We start from the raw sequence: 19,544 nt of genomic DNA, 5'->3' as shown, positions 1-19,544 counted from the left end.
ACGAAACACACTAAACAAAAATCCTTTCAAGGGCCGAGTTGGGTTTAATATAGTGTTTGAATCCACCAAAAGCTGGCAGATTAGGAGATGAGCTGGCCTCACAGCCTTTAAAACACACACACGCAGAGGATTTTTCAGTGCTGTCTTCCATCGGGTTTTATTTCTTTCTGTATGTGCTCCTATCCCACCGAGACAGTTTTTAAAAAGAATTCCAGAAAGAGACTCTTAATTTTCCTCTGAGCCAAGGTTTAAATTCATCTTCCCCAAAATTACTTTTTTCATATCCCTGTTTCCTACGCAGGATTGCAAGCTTTATGGCAGTCATATTTGAAAAGCATTGAATTTAATATTACAAAGGGAGCCCCTTTCTTCTACAACAGACAGTGGTCTTCTTTTTATGACTGCTGAAATAAATAATTGCTTTTTTGGGCTGCAGGTATGATTCATTTGTACTACCTGCAGAAGAATAAAAGCTTTTTTATGATTATGGCAAAAACTAGGGAACGTATATTATTTCTTAGTCAACATTTTAGTATTAAACATGAAGTCTTCTCTCTTTTGCTACCTACAGAACTCATCTATTGATTTAAGATTCAAATAAAAGTCACTGGGTGGAACAAAGTAACAGAAGGAGTGTGGCAAAATATATTGGTTCAGTGAATTTCTTTACCCTGCTTTTTAATTAACTTCTTCTGAAGTTGCTGTCCTGCTATTTATTATAATATATTTTCTCCCCTGTTCATTTTTCAGTCAAGAGATGAGCAGCTGGCAGCACTTTTACTGTTCCCCTTACTCCTCCAAGGACTTTACTACAGGGAATATAAAACAAGCTGTTACAGGTTAGTTTAATGGTAAAATTCAGACCTTTGTCACACTATGGAGAGAATACTATTATGGACCAACCAGACCCTGACAAAACAAAACTAATTGAGTCCCCCATACCTGCAGAGTACACTCACCCTAAATAAGAATCTGTAGGTCACACTGGAGCACTGCTGTCTCAGGCATGTCCCCAGCACCCCCTCACTAACAGTGAGACCTTCTTAATCCTTCTAAGAATCGTGACAACCACAGGAAAAGCAAAACTTGCACCCAGGAGACCTACATGGAGGTTTCCTGACATGGCTCTCTTATAAACAGTCCTTGTCTATGTTCATTAGGAAAGGCAAACCAGAAACAGGATGACAGCACCTCTATTTAAATACAGTTGAAAGTAGCTCAGTTCTGCTCCCGGGGTGAACAGGACTTCAGTTTAAACCTCGACTCTCAGGAAGTTCAAGACTGAAACCAAGACGAAAGACAGCCTGAGTGCCTCTCTCACCTCCAGAAAGGAATTAGCATATTCATATTTTCCACTTGAAAACTGACTAATTCACACATTTTCTAACAAAGTGGTGCTTTCTGAGGGGCTTTTTTACCTCTGCTATCTGCTGCCAGCTAAAATATTTTTATTATAGGGCACAAAGCCCACTGTGTGGAATGCATCTCTGAAACTGAAGCAATGTCTCTGTTTTCCTGTTTATGAAGGCCATGTAAAATGTAAACAAAGCAAATCAGGATACTGCCACTGGAAGGACCAGCTGTTCTGTATGTGACATTTTTCAAACAAGGAAACCTAAAAATACCATGGAGCACATGAAGATAGAACAGGGAAACCGATAAGTAAGTGGTGGCACTCTAACACTTGCCAGATTATCTGCAGTCATCCAGGCTCCATACTTTCCCATTGAAATCAGTTGCTGCTTCACCACCTCTCTCAAGAACAAACCTGGATCTTACACAATTGTTTGCATTTGGACTTCGACACAGTCAATAGGATGCATGGCAGAGGAAGCTGAAGAAATGCCTTAAGTGTTGACATATTATTCCAGATCTTCAGCAAAACCATGACGTTTTCAAAGACACTGATTTACATGTGTTTCTATCTTCTTTCCACATCCAATTTCTAAGACCAATTCTACTTTGATAGGTTTGGCCAGGAGAGCCCAGAAAACGAGGTCAAAGTCAAGCATCTCATTTGGGTCACAATTCAGAGATTGATGCTATTTGTAATTTCATCTTCAGCAGCAAGAGGAAGTACTATGCTGAGAATGAGGGGATTTATTATGTATTTGGGAATTTGACACTATAATCCCAGCTACTGTGAAGAAGGTTACAGTCCATTTTCTCTTCTCTCCTTCTGCAATGTTTAAAGCATTGCAGGGGTACTAGTAGATGCCAGTTATGCTGGTAATACTCTAATAGCTAGAAACCAAGGTTTTATTTTTCTTTTACTAGAAACCATAAGAGCAACCAAAATCAAACCAAAGGCATCTCCAGGCTGGGTTTTCACCTATCATACGTGAACACATCTCAACTGAAACTAGCAAAGTTCTTCAGATATATGCCTCTGCATCCTTCAATGCCATGAGACATAATACCTAATCCTAGTGTTGAAAAGTGTTTCAGTGCCTTCTCTGCTCTTGAGAAATTGGGAGGTAGCTTCACGGACCTTTAAGAGTCCTGACTAGCAGATGGGAGATCACAGTCCCACAGCTAGTGGTCCAAGTGCTAAAACAAGAACACCCCAACTGCTCATACCTCCCTAGAGAAACTGTCAGCTTGAAAAGCAATCATGCAGTCGTATTTTAAAATCAGGTCTCCAAGCTCTGCCCCTAACAGTGTCATGTAATGGGTCCCACCTAGTCTTAAGGGATGTTTTGCAGAACAGAAAGTTTCCAGCTTAACAGAGTAAATTACTAGCAACCGAAGGAGAGTGGAGGGAAGACTCAGATGTTCTGTGTATCCTGGATCTCATTAAACCAAGTCAGAATAAGATCCTTCTGGACAGGATCCATGGGGCAAGAAAGTAAGAATAGAGCAAGAGACTCAAGACCCTTTTTTCTGGTGGCAGCTATTGAGAGCCATAAGCAAAACAATCAACATGTCCTTAAAAACCACACTTTGTTGCAGGCCGAGCTTGTCAGCCTTCATGGGAAGCACTGCCTGGGAATGAGAGGCAACTGTCCAAAGGCAGGCCCCGCATGAAGAAAGAAATGGACATCCCTGAAGCCCAGATGCAGCCAAGGAGATCTGCTCCTGAACTCAAGACACACTCAGCAGGAGTACATGCATATACCAGGGGTGTGCAGAGGGGGGTGGGAGCCCATCCACAGCCACACAGTGAGAGCACGTGTTTGCCTGTGGGGACAGAGAGGCACAAGGTGGTTGGAAGGACCATCTCATGCCCAGCAGCATCCATGGGAGGCAGGCACCTCTCAGGCAGTCAAGGGGAGGAAGCCCCATGTGAGATATTCCAGAAGTGATGTGAAGTTGCTCCAGTCTGATTCATTTCCAATGAAACTTGGAAGCAGGTCTGTTTCTGGGAGGTCCCTGCTGCAGCCAAAGCTCGTGCCTTTGGCCCCAGGCTTCAAAGATAGAACCCTGGTGGCTGCATGTCTGGTGCACATAGCCGTGTTGCTGAAGTGAGCCTCTACAAGGAGAAATCCAGAGTAAACCTCTCCCTGACATTCTGACATAAGTAAAAAGAGCAAAACCATCAGTTCTCAACTTTCAAGATTTTCCCTGAGGAGTTTCAGATACCTCCGGTGCAACCTCTGCCCAGGAAACAGCTTATTCAGAAACCTTTCCTAAGAGTTTATTGATAATAAATCACTAAAAGATTAATTTCTAAACTTTGATTAAACATAAATTATTATCTAATTGGTCATGTATAAAAGACAACACTTCATAGATCTCTGGTTCCAGACACCCAAATATTTTGCCACAGATGACTTCTTGCCCAGTGAGGCAGTTTATCACACTCTCTTAAACCTGACAAAATATCATGGGTCCACCACACCTTGATTCACTAATAAATTGCTGCACAGCATCATTAAGCCAAGAATATGTATGTATCAAAAACATTTTGGTAATGTTATTGCATTCATATTTTAGCTTATTCTTAAACAGTAAGAGCAAAAGTACTCTACACAGCCCAAGGACCATCACCTCATACTACTCTCCTTAAAAAGCAACCAGGCTGTCCCGACCAAGAAGCCATTTGTTGGAGAGACACATAAGGAAAAGGAGAAGGGAACCCTTCCACTCCACTCCAAAGGCAAACTCAGTGTTTTATCTGGCTCTTACAGCAGCATATGACTCATGGTACAACAGACACCTGGCTCTGCCTCACAAAAAACTGCCCTTTGCACACTGTCCAAGAGACTGCCCTATTCCTTGAAAATCTACACTCCAAAGGCCAACCATCCTGTGGGACAGAACTGTACCAGGCAGATGGCAAAAACAGCCCTTGCCAGACTTGCTTAAGCCAAAACCACACTACATAAGGGGATTCTGGAAAGAGCCTTGTCTCAGCCTCCTCTTTGCAGCCTTCAGGTTTCCATTCCCTACAAACCAAACAGGCTGAGAGGGGCTGAGAATTAAAAGATCCCCCTTTCCCGCTGCCTGGAAAAGGCAGGTATTGCATGAGGTGGTGAATATTGGTTTGTTCACTGATTCACTGTGAGTACACACACCATCTGACACTGAGGGACAGAAAACAGGGAGAAAGGTATCAGAGTTGCCATGGTTGAAGTCCTACCAAGGAGACATCCAACCCAATACTAAGTACCTGAGACTGAGACTGTTTAAATTGTCACTGCCCTTCCCCTTTAAGGAGGACTGTCAGGATCAAATCACCTTGTGGATGTCTGCCTGCTGCAGACCACAACTCCCAGGGCAGTTCCAGATAGCAGTGAGCTCTCTCATTACCTGTATAACTCTGCTCTGGTAGCACTGTTGTGCCTTTTAAAATGTGATATGGCTGTCCATGTACCAGAGGGAAGGGGGGAGGGAAGTCATCTCAAGTATTTTTTGGTCTCTCCAAGATGAAGCATCTTATTTAAGAGCTAATTAAGATGGCTGTGCACATTAATTGTTCTTCTTATATACATGGGCATGCATAAAAATGGACAAGAAAAACCATGAGACATCACGCCAATCCTCAGTCTGCAACTAGTTTGTCTGTGTGTGTATGCACATGCTAAAAGCCTCAATATAATGACTGGGAATGGAAAAATCTTCTGTAATCTCTAATTAGAGCAGAACACATTTCAGTTTTCATCTTGTGATCAAGAATTATAAAAAAAAAAAAAAAAAAAAAAAAAAAAATTAAAAAAATCTATCTCCACTTTAGGCAAAGCAATCTTGAAACTCAGAAGAAGAAGGATGTGCTTGCTAAACTCACATACACACCACCAACAGAGTTATACTGAAAAACAGCCTGAGGTTTAGTTATTACATATCTAGAATAAGTCTTACAGTTCTGCCAAATTTCCTAAATGTAAAAGAGACCAGAGCTTCATGTATAATATGCAGACAGTGCCTTATACTAACAGCAGGAGAGACCCTGAATTTACAATGCTGATGAAAAATTATCTGTGAACTTCAGGTGTAATTCAAATCAGCATGCTCCTAAACTCTGTATTAGAGAGAAACTCAAGGACTCCTACTAATACAGCATGGCACAGATTTGAAAATAAGAGGGTTTGTTTCGTGGCTGTTCTATTTGGAAGGCTTACAAGACAGCTGTCATCTTCTTTGATTAAGTTCCTTCACAAAACAGCCTTCCTGGAGTGATGCCTTGAAAGAAATACATATTCATGTATATCTCTTAGACAGCTTGGAGTCCTATAGAAGTTTTGGATATGCTTTACAAAATATGCCATCACTGCTCACACAAAATAACACCCAAAGACCAACTCAAGTTTAACTTGGACCATTTGTTTTCAATTATTAGCCTACTTTTTTTACATTTTCTTGCTTCTGCTGTTTCCTAGCCTGCTTGTTCCCTTCCCCCCTTTCCCTTGAGGGCTGAAATTTTAATAACTCTAACATGTGAGGCTGAAGAAAAAAAAAAAACCCACAAGCAAACAGTTCTGAATACAAAGAGTGATGCAGCTTAACATGGTAATAATCTTCGCATTGACCAGAAACTGATGGGCAAATACATACTTTGCTACCAGTAACAGATCTTATTGCTGGTAGGCAGTATTTTACATACAGAGAATCTGAAAAAGAAGCCAGACGTTAAGTCTAAATAAGCTACACAAACTCTACAGCCTATAAACTTTTACTTTTCTGCAGTGCCAAGTTCTTCTTTAAGCACAAGTCCTTTTTTCCTACCCAGGAGGCTGTCCCATCATTTCGTGGCAAGTCAGGCTAAATGTATAAATGAATAAATACAGTCCAATGAGCGGAACATGAATTTGCTGCCATTACAAATACTGTTAGAAATGTTTTCCAATTGTGCCTTCTCTGCCTGTTTTGTCCTTATTAACTATGTCAGTGCCGGAAAGAGTGTACATGTACAGAGGGAAAAAAATCTTATGTATATTGCATCTAAATGGAAAATGGAGGATCTAACTAAGTATTATTCAGGATACAGCAAAACTTTTCTAGTATAGCAGCTTAAGCAATTAGGATCTCAGTAACTGCTTATATCTTACAATGCCTCATTAATGACATTTCTACACTCCTGCTGGAAAATGTTTGTTCAATGTAACAAGCAGTCCAGTTTACAGAAGCAAATGAAGCTTTTACTGAAATTAAGTCACTGTATTTATGAAGAACAGGTGTGGAAACTTCTGGGAGATTTTGAAGGTACCAGCAAGAAAGGAAAAAGAAAGTGCTACAATAATTTTGACAATGGGAGGAAACGGGAGAGGGATATGGAAAAAAAAAAAAAAAGAAGAAAAAAAAAAAGTACTACTTACAAGCCTCGGAGACGGAGCCAGATTTTCTCTATTTGCTCTGGTTGTAGGTATTTCAGAGAGTTGCTCTCAAATTCTTCGATTTCCTTAGTCGGTGACTCCATAGCTGCAGGTTACCGCTGTGGTTAAAGCTCGGCGAGGACGGATGCTGCCCCCCACACACGCACACGCTCCACCTTTAACGCTGCCCGGGAGCAGCCAGCATTTTTGGCAGCCGATTCTCCCCCCTCCCCACGAGCGGAGCGGCGTGGGCAGCCGGCGAGCGCTCAGGTGTACGCGGGGGGCAGCTGCCCCTGCAGGACACCATCCTCGGGCTGGCCCCGGGGATTAGAGCCTCATCTGCAGATTGCAAACCCGCATGGGTTTTTTTTTTCTTCTTCTTCTTCTTTTTTTTTTTTTTTTAGCACTTGTTTTGCTTTTGATGGTTTGTTAATGGTTTGTTTCTCTTTTTTTTTTTTTCTTTTTTTTTTTTCTTTTTTTACAATAAGCCAAGGATACAATCAGTAATACCAGCTGAGGGATCTTTATCAAGGGAGGAGGGGAAGAAAATCCCTTGGTGACAACTGAGCCGTCTGGACGGGCAGCTGGGGAGCGGGGCGGCTGCGCGGGTCCCGGCACTGCGCGCTGCCAAGGAGGCTGCCTTGCCCGCCGCTGCCCGCAGCTGCCCGCAGCCTCACGAGTGGCAGCCCACGGTCCCTCCGCCCTCGCTCCCCCCCAACCCCCCCACCCCAGGAAAGATTTTTTTTTTTTTTTTTTGTCCACTTACCAGCAGCGCTGTCGACAGGCTCGAAACCTGACAACTGAGGAAAAAGTCTCGTCTGTCAGCATAGCCCAGGCACAGCTTCTCTCCCTGCCTCCCTCTCTCCCGCATACACGCACACACAAACACAGGAGGGTGAAGAGAGAACAGGCTATTGGAGAAAGGCTGGCTCTGCTTAAAAAAAGCAACCAAGCCAAACCGTGGTGGGTTTTTTCTTTGGTTGTTTGGTTTTGTTTGTTTAAAAAAAAAAAAAAAATAGGTAAATTACAGAAAGTGGGAGACTCACTCCTGGCAAACAGCCATCTGCTTCTTTGCATTCAGCCTGCTTTCCTCAGAGCAATGCGCAGAACGGGCTGTAAGGCTTCAACTGGGGCAAAACACACTTTGAAAATAAATAAATCAGTAACAAGCCATTGCCTAAAGCCCCCCAAAATATGGCAGGGAAAGTGTGCATGTTGAAGAGAGATCAAGCCCAACACATTAGTCATGGTTATATCAATGTCTTAAAACAAGAACCACAAATACATACTGTAAGCATGAGACTTCCAACAGGACATATGGTTGAAACTCAAGAGGTTAGCACAAGGGAGCTTGAAACCCCAGTTCTGGAACAGGACTCCTGAATCTGTGTCCCCTGGGGCACCCCTGCACTGACCCCAGGCACAGCAGGGACTGAGGTACTGGGCATCCCTCTCTACACCTGCAGGAATCCTGCTCTGGGCAGGAGGAAGGACATTTTCTTTCAAGCACTTCTCAGACTCTGCAAAGATGTCCTTCATGCTTCCCTTTAGTTAAGGTTATTGATGTGGTGCATTCAGCTGAAGCCACTAAAGCAGAGGGAAAATAGCTGTCAACACTTTGTCCCAACCTTCACAGATTTTGTCACGTGTTGCAAAAGTTCCCTCTTGAGAAGCAGAGCTTGCAACAGCAGAGTTTGCCACATGAAGGAAATCAGGCTCTGGTGAAAAAATGCTTCCCAGTCATGACTTCCAACCCCAGTTGTGCAAGCCACACACCAACATATTAATTACCCTAATCAACAAGATCCTGCTTAAAGGACTTAAATCAGTTCCTAGTCACATTAACTTCACTACTTCAGCATCCAGCCAGGCAAAATAAAAACAGACCATCCTGCATGCACAGAGATTCTTATGCCCCATGGAAAAAAAAAAAAAATGAAGATTTATGTATCTATACAAAATCAGTGGGGCTTCTGCTTTGGGATTTGTTGTGTGCAAGTCAGCATGTAACTGGACGCAGGCTCTGAAACTGTGCTGCTGAGTTTGTGCAATGCTTTACCAATTCACTCTCTTGTTTCTTGAATATTCAAAGACTGTTTTCATACACAGGAAAACTAGAAGCCTTGAATCTAGAAGGAATCTAGCCTTGAAGGAAAAGCATTAATGCAAAAGGTGGTTTTGCACCTGTAAGGGTATAAAAGAGTTAATAAAATTTGAGGTAAAACCACAAATCTTTAACCTTTCCTTCCACAGTAGAAAAAGTGCCAGTTTATTTTAATGCCAGTGAGATAAGAGACAGCTCCATAAAAAGTGATATCATATTGACAGAAAGAGATCAGCCTATACTGAATTAAAGCTAACATTGTTAGAGTTTTACCAAATCTGTTGCTCTTCCAACCTTGTCAATAAGATGACCCAGTCTTACTGATTCATCAGTGGGACCGAGAAGCTCAGCCACATGTTTCACAGGTGACAGATAATAATTTCCTACACCTTGTGTCAGTGTCTGCATCTAAGAACCAGCACAGTGCTACCACCTACCTATGGGAAGGACAGCAAGTTCCACTCATGAGGAAACTGTAAGAGCAAGGCACTACTGTCCTTCATTATTTCTGCAGTGTGCTGTCAACAGGCAGACAATATGCATTCATTCGACTTCCCAGATGAAACCCATACAGTTTAAGGAAATCCTTTGTAGCTTTTAGTACTCACACAAATCAGTATTGAGGTGCTGGGATTTCTATTTTGCTGCAGGAGGCAAAGCTCCCTCACCCTTAGCTCCTGTAGGTTTTAGATTCCTAAAAAAACCCAAAACCCTCATGCCAAAACCAGAGGCAGGTATTCAGCCCCATGGACATGTGGCCTACCACAGTTACATAAAGAGGCTGGCAGAACAAAAATTCCCATTTACACTTCATTTTTTCCTGTATACCTCTTTCAATTCTATTGCCAGATGCACAGAATTGCATTTTTCCTGTTCCACTTTAGTCAGGAACATTTTCCATGAAGTTTCATTTACTACCAGGAATCACCATTGTAACAGAAATAGATGTATTACCAACATGCCACAATCCATACACTTTTAAAATAACCTTTTCCCTTGAAACGTCTCAACTCCATCTCATGAGTGAAATACAAGTCAACAACAATCTGATGCTGGTGTAACCTGTATGCCTGAATCCTACCAGTTTGTTATCTATTTAACCAGTGACTCATTCTTTTCCTCAGAAATAATTGTCCAGTCAAGATTAGCAGAGCCCAGGTACTTTTCACCTTCACCATATTATTGTTCACTCTGCAAGTTTTACCTTTAAAATACCATGCCAAAAAGAATACCTACATAATGACAGAAGAGAAAAAGAATTACAATATTTTGTGCCAGGGTAGGATACCTCCACGGATTTGAAGAACTAAAATAATACTGAGTGGGACCTGTTCAAAAAGTGATACAGGAGAACTTAGATATCCTCCCAACCCTGAATGGTGCATGACCTTTTGTTTCATTGCATTTTGACCTCCAAGAGTCTTTGAGATCATAAGCTACCAAACAGAAGGACTGTGCAATCTGATAGCTACTTGTTAAAACAAATAAAACTGGGAAGTTGAGACAGGGGCCAAATCAGCAGAAGGCAGACAAAAATGCCATTGCTCTCAAGTGTTGAGGAAACTGAGGGCTGGACAGATATGATGTCACAGCAATGATATTTATAGGAATTATGGGCAGAGATAGGGCTTGCAGTGTTTGCAGCAAACCAGATGATATGCAAAACATGAGGTGGGAGAGGAAAGAGCATTGGCAAGAACGACACCAGTGTTGGAGCCTGTGGAAGCAAATGCAGCTACAGAGGTAATCTGAAATGTGGCTGAGGATGCTGCTCCTGCCAAGGGCAAACATTTTTACAGTGATGACACTTAGCTGAAGGAAGTTGAGACAGAGACACCAGTTCATCTGCTCAGTGCAGGCAGAGATGGCTTTGATGAGAGAGTTGTGACACACCGTGGCTTCCTCCCCCATTTGATTTAGTGCTGTGACACAATTTGGAGCTGGGGTGGGAGAGAGGCCCCTAATGAGATTCCACTCTGAAGCACCACTGCGGTAATAAAATCAAACAAGCTATTAGCAAGATTCCCTCCCCTTCAGTTTCCATTACCTCTCCATTTGGCTTTGCTTCGTATAGAAGACTAGAAGTCATTTGAGACTTCCTAAAAATAAATTGTCCTTCCTTCTTTAACAAAATTTTACAGTATAGAGTACTTCTTTTTATTTTCCTTCCATGACAGTAGAAACTCCCATAATTAATTAGAGGCAATGAGAAATTCCCAACAGCTGAAGCAGCATGAGAATCCTACCTGCTACCCAGGTCTGTCACACCACAGACACTTAGTACCTCAGGCAGTCTGGTCACCTGGAGACCTGGAGAACTGTCCCTGGAGAAGGTCACCTCATCCTTGCCATAAAGTTCAACCACACGTCTGCAATGCCAGGCTCAGGGAGGGTCTCTGAAGTACTTGATGCTGATTTTCAGAATGCTCGCTGCTAAATGAATTTTATCCTTCCCACTGCTAGGTGCTACCTTGTATCAGCCACCAGTTCCAAGCAGTTCAAACACTTTCCTACATATAGCTCTTTAGGTGTCACCCAGATAAAGCACTGCTACAACTGTTAAGCATCTTCAGTTCTCTGCAGTTGAGTAAGATCCTCAAATACCAGCAAGCAGCTGAGTCAAGATGGGACACATCCAAGGAAAAGAGACAAGTTATGAGGGGTAAAGCACAAATGATTCCCCAGCTGGTACTGGTGAAGCACAATCTGGTATGTTTGCTCTAGGAACCTTTCATATAATACAAAGAACTGCACAGGCAGCCATGGTAAATGGTTTTTAGACAAGAGAGAAGACACCCCTACCCACTTGAGAAGTGGTAGAGTGCTGCCTGCTTAAGCTCCTCCTGCAGTGACAGTGGACTACGATGCTGTCCTTCACTGCCTGTTCTACTTCCCATTACACTGATGCCCACCACTGAACAGCTAGGGTGTTGCATGTCACTACCTTTTGGTGGTGAGTAAATTACAGGTACTTCTCCTTCCTGACTAAGTGCACCGTCCCACAAGACTGCTGATGCAGCAGGATGCTGAGGACAGGCAATAGAGAGGTGTTAAAAGCCAGCTGAGGAGGGCAGCATCCACAATGTGGCCCCATGAGGACAGGTACCTCTGCAAAACAGCCAAAATACTAGGGCATCTGCCTTCCTCATGGTGGTGGTAGAGGTATTTCATACATGAGTCCAAGGCAAAATGTTCAGAGCCACCTCTGACACATGATGCTGCTGGAAACTAGACTCTGTCCTTAGATTAAACTCCTCAGCAACTTTCCTTAAAGGCGCCTAGAGTTCCTCTCTTTTGTTTTTTAAGCAAAGACCAGGAAAAGAGTGGGAAAGTTCAGAGTCCTCCCTGTAGACCACAGATAAGTGGGTATAGCAATAACATTTAAAAGGCCCACTGAAACACATCCAAAAATGTGTTTCCGCCATCCAGCACCCTGGATGGTGGAAACAGGACTTTGGAGAGCAAGAGCACACTGGATTGATAATTTCAAACTGCAAGCTTTCAAACAGCTAAACCACCCCATTCTGAAGGGGTAGCATGGGGCACTGGAAGTGTGCTGAAACGTAGCCTATTGCTATTCCCATAGACTGCCTGTGTGAGCACGCATCTTCTCCCATCAATTAATCTGATTTGACAGAATGAAAGCTTCAAGCGTTATTACAAGTTCTATAATTAGTATGATTACAATACATTCGTATGTCTGTCCACGCATAAATAATCCTGAATATCTTTCATTCTCCTACCACTAATGCCTCCAACCAAAACTGCAGCAGAGTATTTGTCTTTGCTTTTGCTATTGAATGTCTGAGTTTGGAGCTCTGAACTTCAGTTAAAGCAAACATTGTGATGAGTCTGCCAGTATCATATTCCAAAATATCATGCTAATACTATATACAAACAGTTTTTAAAACACTGACATTTCTGCTAATTCCGCTAGTGCCAAAAATAATATGGCATAAATAAGATTTTGCTCAATCTTTATCCTAGCAGGAATTAAGTTTCTTGCTCATTTTCAGTTAAGAACAATCTTTTTTTGTTGTTCTGTTTTGTTTTGCTTGGGAGGGCCTTAGAAGGAGGGAGAAGGGTACCAGTCCGATCACTGAATTGCCTTTATCCTATTTATTCTTCATGTTGAAATACAAGAGAGTGATTAGGAAATATTTAGACATTTTCAGCTGACCTGCATGCATTTTTGAAAATAGTCAGAATTACAGCACTCTCTCATGAGGAAAACAGAACCTCAGGTTGAACTCTTAGAAAGGTAACCATTGTGCTAAGTGGATGAAGAGTTAATAAAAAATTCATGAGTCTCAGAAAGTGAATAAATGAGACAATATATCTAATAGCATAATTAACTCTGCCGCACTTCACTACAAAATAGATGGTAGAGAACAGAATTATTTGTATGTAAATCAGCTTTTAGCTGCTGAAAAAGCATTAATATTCACTTAAATATTAAGCATTTTCAACAGCAAGAAACTGGCATCAAAGCACAGATGACTCTGTTCCTTTTAGTCAAGAACATTATACAGTCCTAAGCCTAGTGAATCTGCTCTAAAAAGCCACAGTTCAACCACACATTATTTCTATACACTTGTGAGCATCTAGACTTACACTGGTATGACTTAGGTACATTGGTTTAAGATTTTTGTTGTAATTGCACTTTCTAGTTTTATTAAACTAGATTGAGTACTTCTCAAACTGTAGTTCACGAGTGAAATTTAATCTTTTTTTCCTGCCTAAGATTAGATTTTAGGGCTTGATGGTAACTGACCTAGGCCACAGTTGAGAAACCATTATTACAGACATAAGTGAGGGCTGGAAGACAGGGGAAGGCAAAGGTTAAAGCCAGCCAAAGAGTAGCAATCTATTGGACTGGTAACTGCCTTTAATTACATTCAATCACTCAGTTCCCTCAGGGCTCGGGAACTGTGATTTCTACTGCATCCAGTAATTATGGATAGTTTTAGTTTCTCTGTCCAGAAGCAGCACAGATGCAGCTGACTCAGGGGAATGCTCCACTTCCAAAAAGCTTCAAAACCAGCAAGATATACATATATATTTATATATATATATATATACATATAAAGATAAGTATATTTAGACCACTGTTGTATTCCATGCATCCTAAACAATGTGTTCAGTCTGTCACCAGGACTAGGCATACTATGGGAAACTTCAAGCAGGAGGATTAGGGGAAGGCAAATACCAGCTTTTCATCTAAGAAAATAAACCAAGTAAAATTACAAAAGTGACAGTAAAATCCTCAGTATAATTAAAAAATGTAACTGATGAAGTAGATGGAAAAGCTGCTGTTCATTTAAACTTTCACTGAGTGAGGTGAATGAAGCTGACACTTTTGACTAAAAGCTTTGATGATTGGTAAGAAATTTTCTGTCAGATAGTATCAACTAATATTGCCACTAAGCCAAGTGCAAACTTCTTTTGTGGTCTTTGCTCATTTTCTATGAAGGCAGATTTAAGAAAACTTGAAGCAACCTTCTTCAACTTGGGAGGCTTACCAAAATGAGAAAATTTCCATCCTGGTGACACTTTAAGTTATTACTGAAACCGTGGCACTGCAGTGCTCCATAAAAATCTCTATTGCACTCACCCAGAGCACTGCAGCTTTGACAAAAGCACTATCACTCTTGCAGGGCATTTTAAAAAGTCCTTTTTAATTTAATGACCTTCACAGCCCCAGAAGGGCTTAAAACTTATACTACTATACATGACAGTTTAGAAAGGATGCATGAGAGAGTAGTGATGGTTAAAGGAACGGGAGCTTTATAAAATATTTTGCAAAAAAGAATGAGGAGAGCTTAAAAACTCAGCTATGAAAAGTCTTGGCGAAAGCATGTAAGATGTGATTAGTCCAAGCAACTAATTACTTTAAAGAGACATCTAATTAGACGATTAAACAAGAACTGGTTTTCTAGTCTTTACCTTTTCACCAGCTACCATCCACTGAGATTGAAGTAGACCATTTTGATGACCTAAACTCTCTACAATCTTTCTTCCAGAGTTTCCTGCTCCAGATCATCCTTCATATCTTCAGATGCAAAGATATTGAATAGATACTAAAGTTTATTCAAGACAAAAACAAAGTTGTCCCAAAGGGTTTTTTAATCATTACTTACATGTTTGAGAAATGTGGAAGGTTTTTCACTTTTCTGTCTCTCATACACAAGTTATGTTTTATTACACAGGCCAATGCTGCCCCCTGTACCATGGAAGCTCTACATTTGCTCCTATAATAGATTTATAGACATTACAAAGAATGAAGACAGAATTATTGTGCATTATGTGTTATCCCTTCTGGAGTCAGGAAATAAATGTATAACTATCACAAAATATCTGCATATTTTATCAATGTAATGAATTTTATCAATGTAAAAGAGTCTGAGAGTGGTTTATAAACCAGAACTCGACTTTCTCCCACGGTTACATCTGTCCACCTGCTGAACAGAGGGAAGATTCACAGTTGGTTTTTTTAGGACTATCACTGCTTTTTGATGCCTGGGAACCCAAGTGCTATTCTTTTCCTTCCCCTTATCTGCTGTCTGCTATGGGAGACAAATAGCCACATCTGATCACTCCACTTGCCTTTGCCAACAGAAGTAGCCAAGTCAGGGCTATTTAATCAACCAACTCTGGCAGACTGCAGTCCACGTGACATATGTTTGCTTTGAGACCCTTCCTCCCCATATACCCCAATTAAAATAATATTTCCCATATCTTTCCTGGGATAATATGCATTGGACATATGTGCATGCAGAAAGTGGAAACAAAATGCAAAACCACACTGCTCTGAAGCCAAGGAGTCCATCATTGTGAGAGATGTGGTAGAAGCTTGTTATCTGATCTCAGCAGTGTGCCAGACATCAGAGCTCAGAGGAAAGAGTAATTAAAGGAAAGGGAAGCTGAATAAAAAGCAACATCTATTTATCACATTGGATCATGGCTGATTAACCTGATCTCTTTCTTCCTGAATCCATTTCCTTTGATCATAGAAATGTGGTAGATCCAACACACTTGGAGTTCACGAAGGTCTCAGTTTCAGTGTTTTGGGGAAAAAAAGGCACTCGGATAAGGCAATTGCAATGTGAGCTGGACCATGAATAAAAGCAAGACAAGGCTATAGGGCAAATTTGCCTTCACAGGATTCTCCACTGCTAGAGCTGGCCTATCTTCCTTACTTGGCCTTCCTCATGCAAACCCTGCAGGAGCAGCTGCTTCAAAAAAGCAAAGAGAGGGCTGAAAAGGATAGCAATTGTCTTCTGTAGTTTTCAGAAGTAAACACCAGGAAAAACAAAACAAAACAAAGAAAAAAAATCAAACAAAAGAAAAACAAACGACCAAACTTTTTAAAGAACAGTCTTGCTGCAAGAGCAAATGAGAACAAAGCGGCCCTGAAAACAACTTCGAGGCTGGAAGATTTCCAAGAATGAAAAGACTGAGCCTCTGGAAAAGCATCCCAGCTGGTTTCAGCATGAATGAAAAACTCCATCTCACTTTTTTGAAGATGAAGGTTCCCCAGCTTATGCAAGGGTTATACACAATACAACAGCCTAAACCCAGTGACCTATGCTGAGTCCTGTGCCCTGCAGATATTCCTGCCTCTACACAGACATGTCTTGGGCTGTTATCCACAGGAAGGACTACCAAGCCATTCTCCAGAGAAATATAAAAAAAAAAAAAACAAAACAGGTTTCCACAGGGAGGACAAGAAGCAAGAAATTAGAATATTGTTATTCAGTAAATATGGCTCTTTATTTCACGAGAGAGGCTGCTCCAAAGGTTTAAAAGGTGTTCCTCAAACCCACCCTTTTCTCAGCTCCGCTGGCTGAGCTCCCTTGAACAGCTTAAGGGCTCTGGTGCCTCCTCCCTTCTCTTAAATCATCTTGTGTTAGAAAGAGGAAATGACTGCCCTCAAAACCTGAGGTACCTTTTCCTTGTGAAAAAAAAAAAAAAAAGCTGAAGAGGTATTTTAATAATAAAGACAACTATAATCAAGTAACTTTGGAATCAAGAAGCTATTATACTATCATCCTTTAGAAAAAATTTCTTTGCCAAAGCACTGCATCTTAATATGACCCACAAAGACCAAAGAACAATCCATTAGATTCCTTCATGCCTGAATGTTTTCTTCTTGCCTACTACCTTGATTTTTAAAACATTTGCTCAGCAGCTATCACTTCAGTCATCAGTAAATACTTGATTTTTATGTATGAAGCTGCCGCCACTGTAATAACTCAGTCCTAAGCACTTCCTAAAAGGATTATTATTGCTTTTGGATTCCCATGGCTTGAAATGTTTATCTAGTCTCAAATTACCATTTTTCTGTATGTCACTTTTGCCCATCTGCACAGAAACTAAAATTATAGCTGTGTGCACACATACGTGTGTGTGTTTGAGTGCAAGCGTGAGACCAGCTACACAAGTGCTAACGTAAAAAAGGCAAGTACTAGAGGTTGAAAAAGAATCAGTATAAAGAGTTCACAGCCAGCCTTAAGCAACTCCATTGCATGCCAACAATCTAAGAAAACCTCAACTATGCAATTATATCAATTTCCATACTGCACCACATAGACCCTGCACTGCGCACTGAGGAACTCTTAAGAGGTTTCCATCTCTTTTCATATTAGCCTGCTCACCTCAGTAACTGAAGCAGATAAGGTCTGTAGTAGTACAATGCCTGGAAATGGAGCCTTACTATAAGGATTTGGTTTCATTTCCACACATTCACACAGTTAGATGTGATACTGATATCAGTAAGGAGGAAAGGTGGAAATGGCATTTCTTTTGCATGCAGCATCCCATTTTCATTCCCGTTCCCTCTGCCATGAGGCCATTTTGTCTGCAGCACTGGTATGACAGTGGTATTATTCTCCTCTATTTTGCTCAAATGGGCTTTGTGTTGATATTTTTTAGCTAAATGTGACTTCTGGACACGGTATTGGGAGCATATGACATATGGACTCTGAAAATGCTGCATTTTAATGATAAGTGATAAATATGCTGCCATAAGGGAACTGACACCCCTGAGTATATCAGGGTGATTTGGGGTCTGTTATGCCAATAAAACAGTGCTTAGACTTGGCTGTACTGGAAAAACACAAAATATTATTAAACCACTTTGCGGATCTTGGCAGCAACTGGATCCAGCATAGGCTTCATGCTGAATGAAATCTCAGCCTATTCGTAAGTGTTGAACATTCTGTGCAGTATTAAAAAATCTTAATTCATAATTAAATTGTCCTAATCCATCTAAAGCCCAATGAATGTATTGCAAACCTATGAAGGGGCTCAGACATGCAGTTGGTGTCATTTATCACTCATTTCAAAGCAGTGCCTTCTTTCTTTCATGGCACTGATTTATAGCTATCCAAAGGCTCCTAGAAGTCATTTCTTGTCTTTAAGTTTAGCCAGAAAAATGCAAAAATTCCCCTTTTTACTAGTTCTGACGTGATTCAATCAGCTCCACACTCCATTATAATGTGTCCTGAAATGGATGCAGCAAAAGAGTCTCAGCAATTCTAACCCACGCAACCTGACAAACTCTGACTCATGCTTTTAATCAGAGTGAAGAAACAACATTTTGCTGCAACATTTCATTTTGCAAGGGTGCTAAGAGGAAAGGAGGAAGGGGAAGGCTTTTTCTGCTTTCATTTGGAAACAGGTTACATAAGCTCACAGAGAACAAATACTGTACAAATAATTATTAGAACTGATGGTATCTGCTGCTCTGATTTATTCTGAGATTAGCGACTGAGTAAACTGTAGAGATCAAAAGTTATGGCTTAAAGACAGGAAGGGAAAGAAAGAAGGGAAGCACAAAGCAGTTTGTGAACCCAAAATAATAAATGGTAGGACATGCCACACCTCACACCAAAAAGCCTTCCCAGTTTCTGCAGGAACATGGGACAATAAATAAATTTTTTTGTTTATTTGCAAACATTCCAGTAACTAGTTCAAAAAATATAATGTACAAATTTTCAGTTAAGTCTTAAACAATAACATTTGCCTGTGTAATTTCTCAACATAGATTTGACTGCATTTTCACATGCCAGTGCAAGAGTGCTATCAAAAATTTGGTCCATTGGTCTGGACTGGTCTGGATTGGTCTGGTTATTTCCTTGTGTTGGGCCAAATAAACAGGTGTTTTGCCTGTACATGAAGGGGCTTTAGATTGTAACAAGGGACCCAGTTTTGTAAGCTGTAAGTACCGTCTGACTTTAATTACAGAGTTATATTGATACAAAAGAAGGCAACAAAATTATTTAACTTAATCTTTGGTTTACCCTTTGCAGTTTTTTGTGTACTAGTTTTAATCCTACTTCTCAGCTAAGATAGATCATTTTAGGGCACGGACAGCTCTTGGAGAAATTCCATTCTCCTCTAATCGTATTGAAGAGCAATAAAAACAACCCCATTTAAACATCAACTCCAAAGGCCTATTGCCTTTCATCTCCTGAAGAATTTCAGCATGTGGTCAGGAAAAGGGACAGCTGTGTGCTCAAATCACAGCTCCTGCTCCTCTGTTGGGTCAGTTCCACCACTACTACAACAAAGTTTTGCTTACAGCATGGGGATTCAGCTGACTCACATAGCTGACAGGCTCAGCAGCTGTTTTGCAACTGGGAAAATCTTTTCTGGTATTCTTGCATCAAAAGAGGGGGAGTTTT

The 19,544-nt window shown here is 41.0% G+C and overlaps 2 protein-coding genes across 11 annotated transcripts in view; both read right to left on the bottom strand.

Moving 5' to 3' along the window:
- LSM5 (LSM5 homolog, U6 small nuclear RNA and mRNA degradation associated) overlaps positions 1-19,544 on the bottom strand; it is a 591,871-nt gene that overhangs the window by 409,671 nt on the left and 162,656 nt on the right. The gene's annotated exons all lie outside the window — the stretch shown is intronic.
- Positions 1-19,544, bottom strand: part of PDE1C (phosphodiesterase 1C) — a 286,285-nt gene that overhangs the window by 182,222 nt on the left and 84,519 nt on the right. The window contains exons 1-2 of one of the 9 annotated variants that reach the window (XM_071736080.1): positions 7,519-7,644; positions 6,756-6,858 (exon numbers count right to left, since the gene is read on the bottom strand). The exons of 4 other annotated variants lie outside the window; for them this stretch is intronic. In XM_071736080.1, the coding sequence (XP_071592181.1) occupies positions 6,756-6,856 (101 nt within the window). In that variant the 5' untranslated portion in view covers positions 6,857-6,858; positions 7,519-7,644. Of the gene's footprint in view, positions 1-6,755; positions 7,408-7,518; positions 7,645-19,544 lie in introns of those variants that run through there. 4 more of the 9 variants (XM_071736086.1, XM_071736079.1, XM_071736081.1 and 1 more) reach the window with 4 other exon arrangements.

Source organism: Heliangelus exortis, chromosome 2 (genome assembly GCF_036169615.1).
Source record: "Heliangelus exortis chromosome 2, bHelExo1.hap1, whole genome shotgun sequence".
Classification (NCBI taxonomy): domain Eukaryota; kingdom Metazoa; phylum Chordata; class Aves; order Apodiformes; family Trochilidae; genus Heliangelus; species Heliangelus exortis.
The sequence above is the reverse complement of the archived record's forward strand: the minus strand, read 5'-3'. Positions and strand labels throughout refer to the sequence as shown.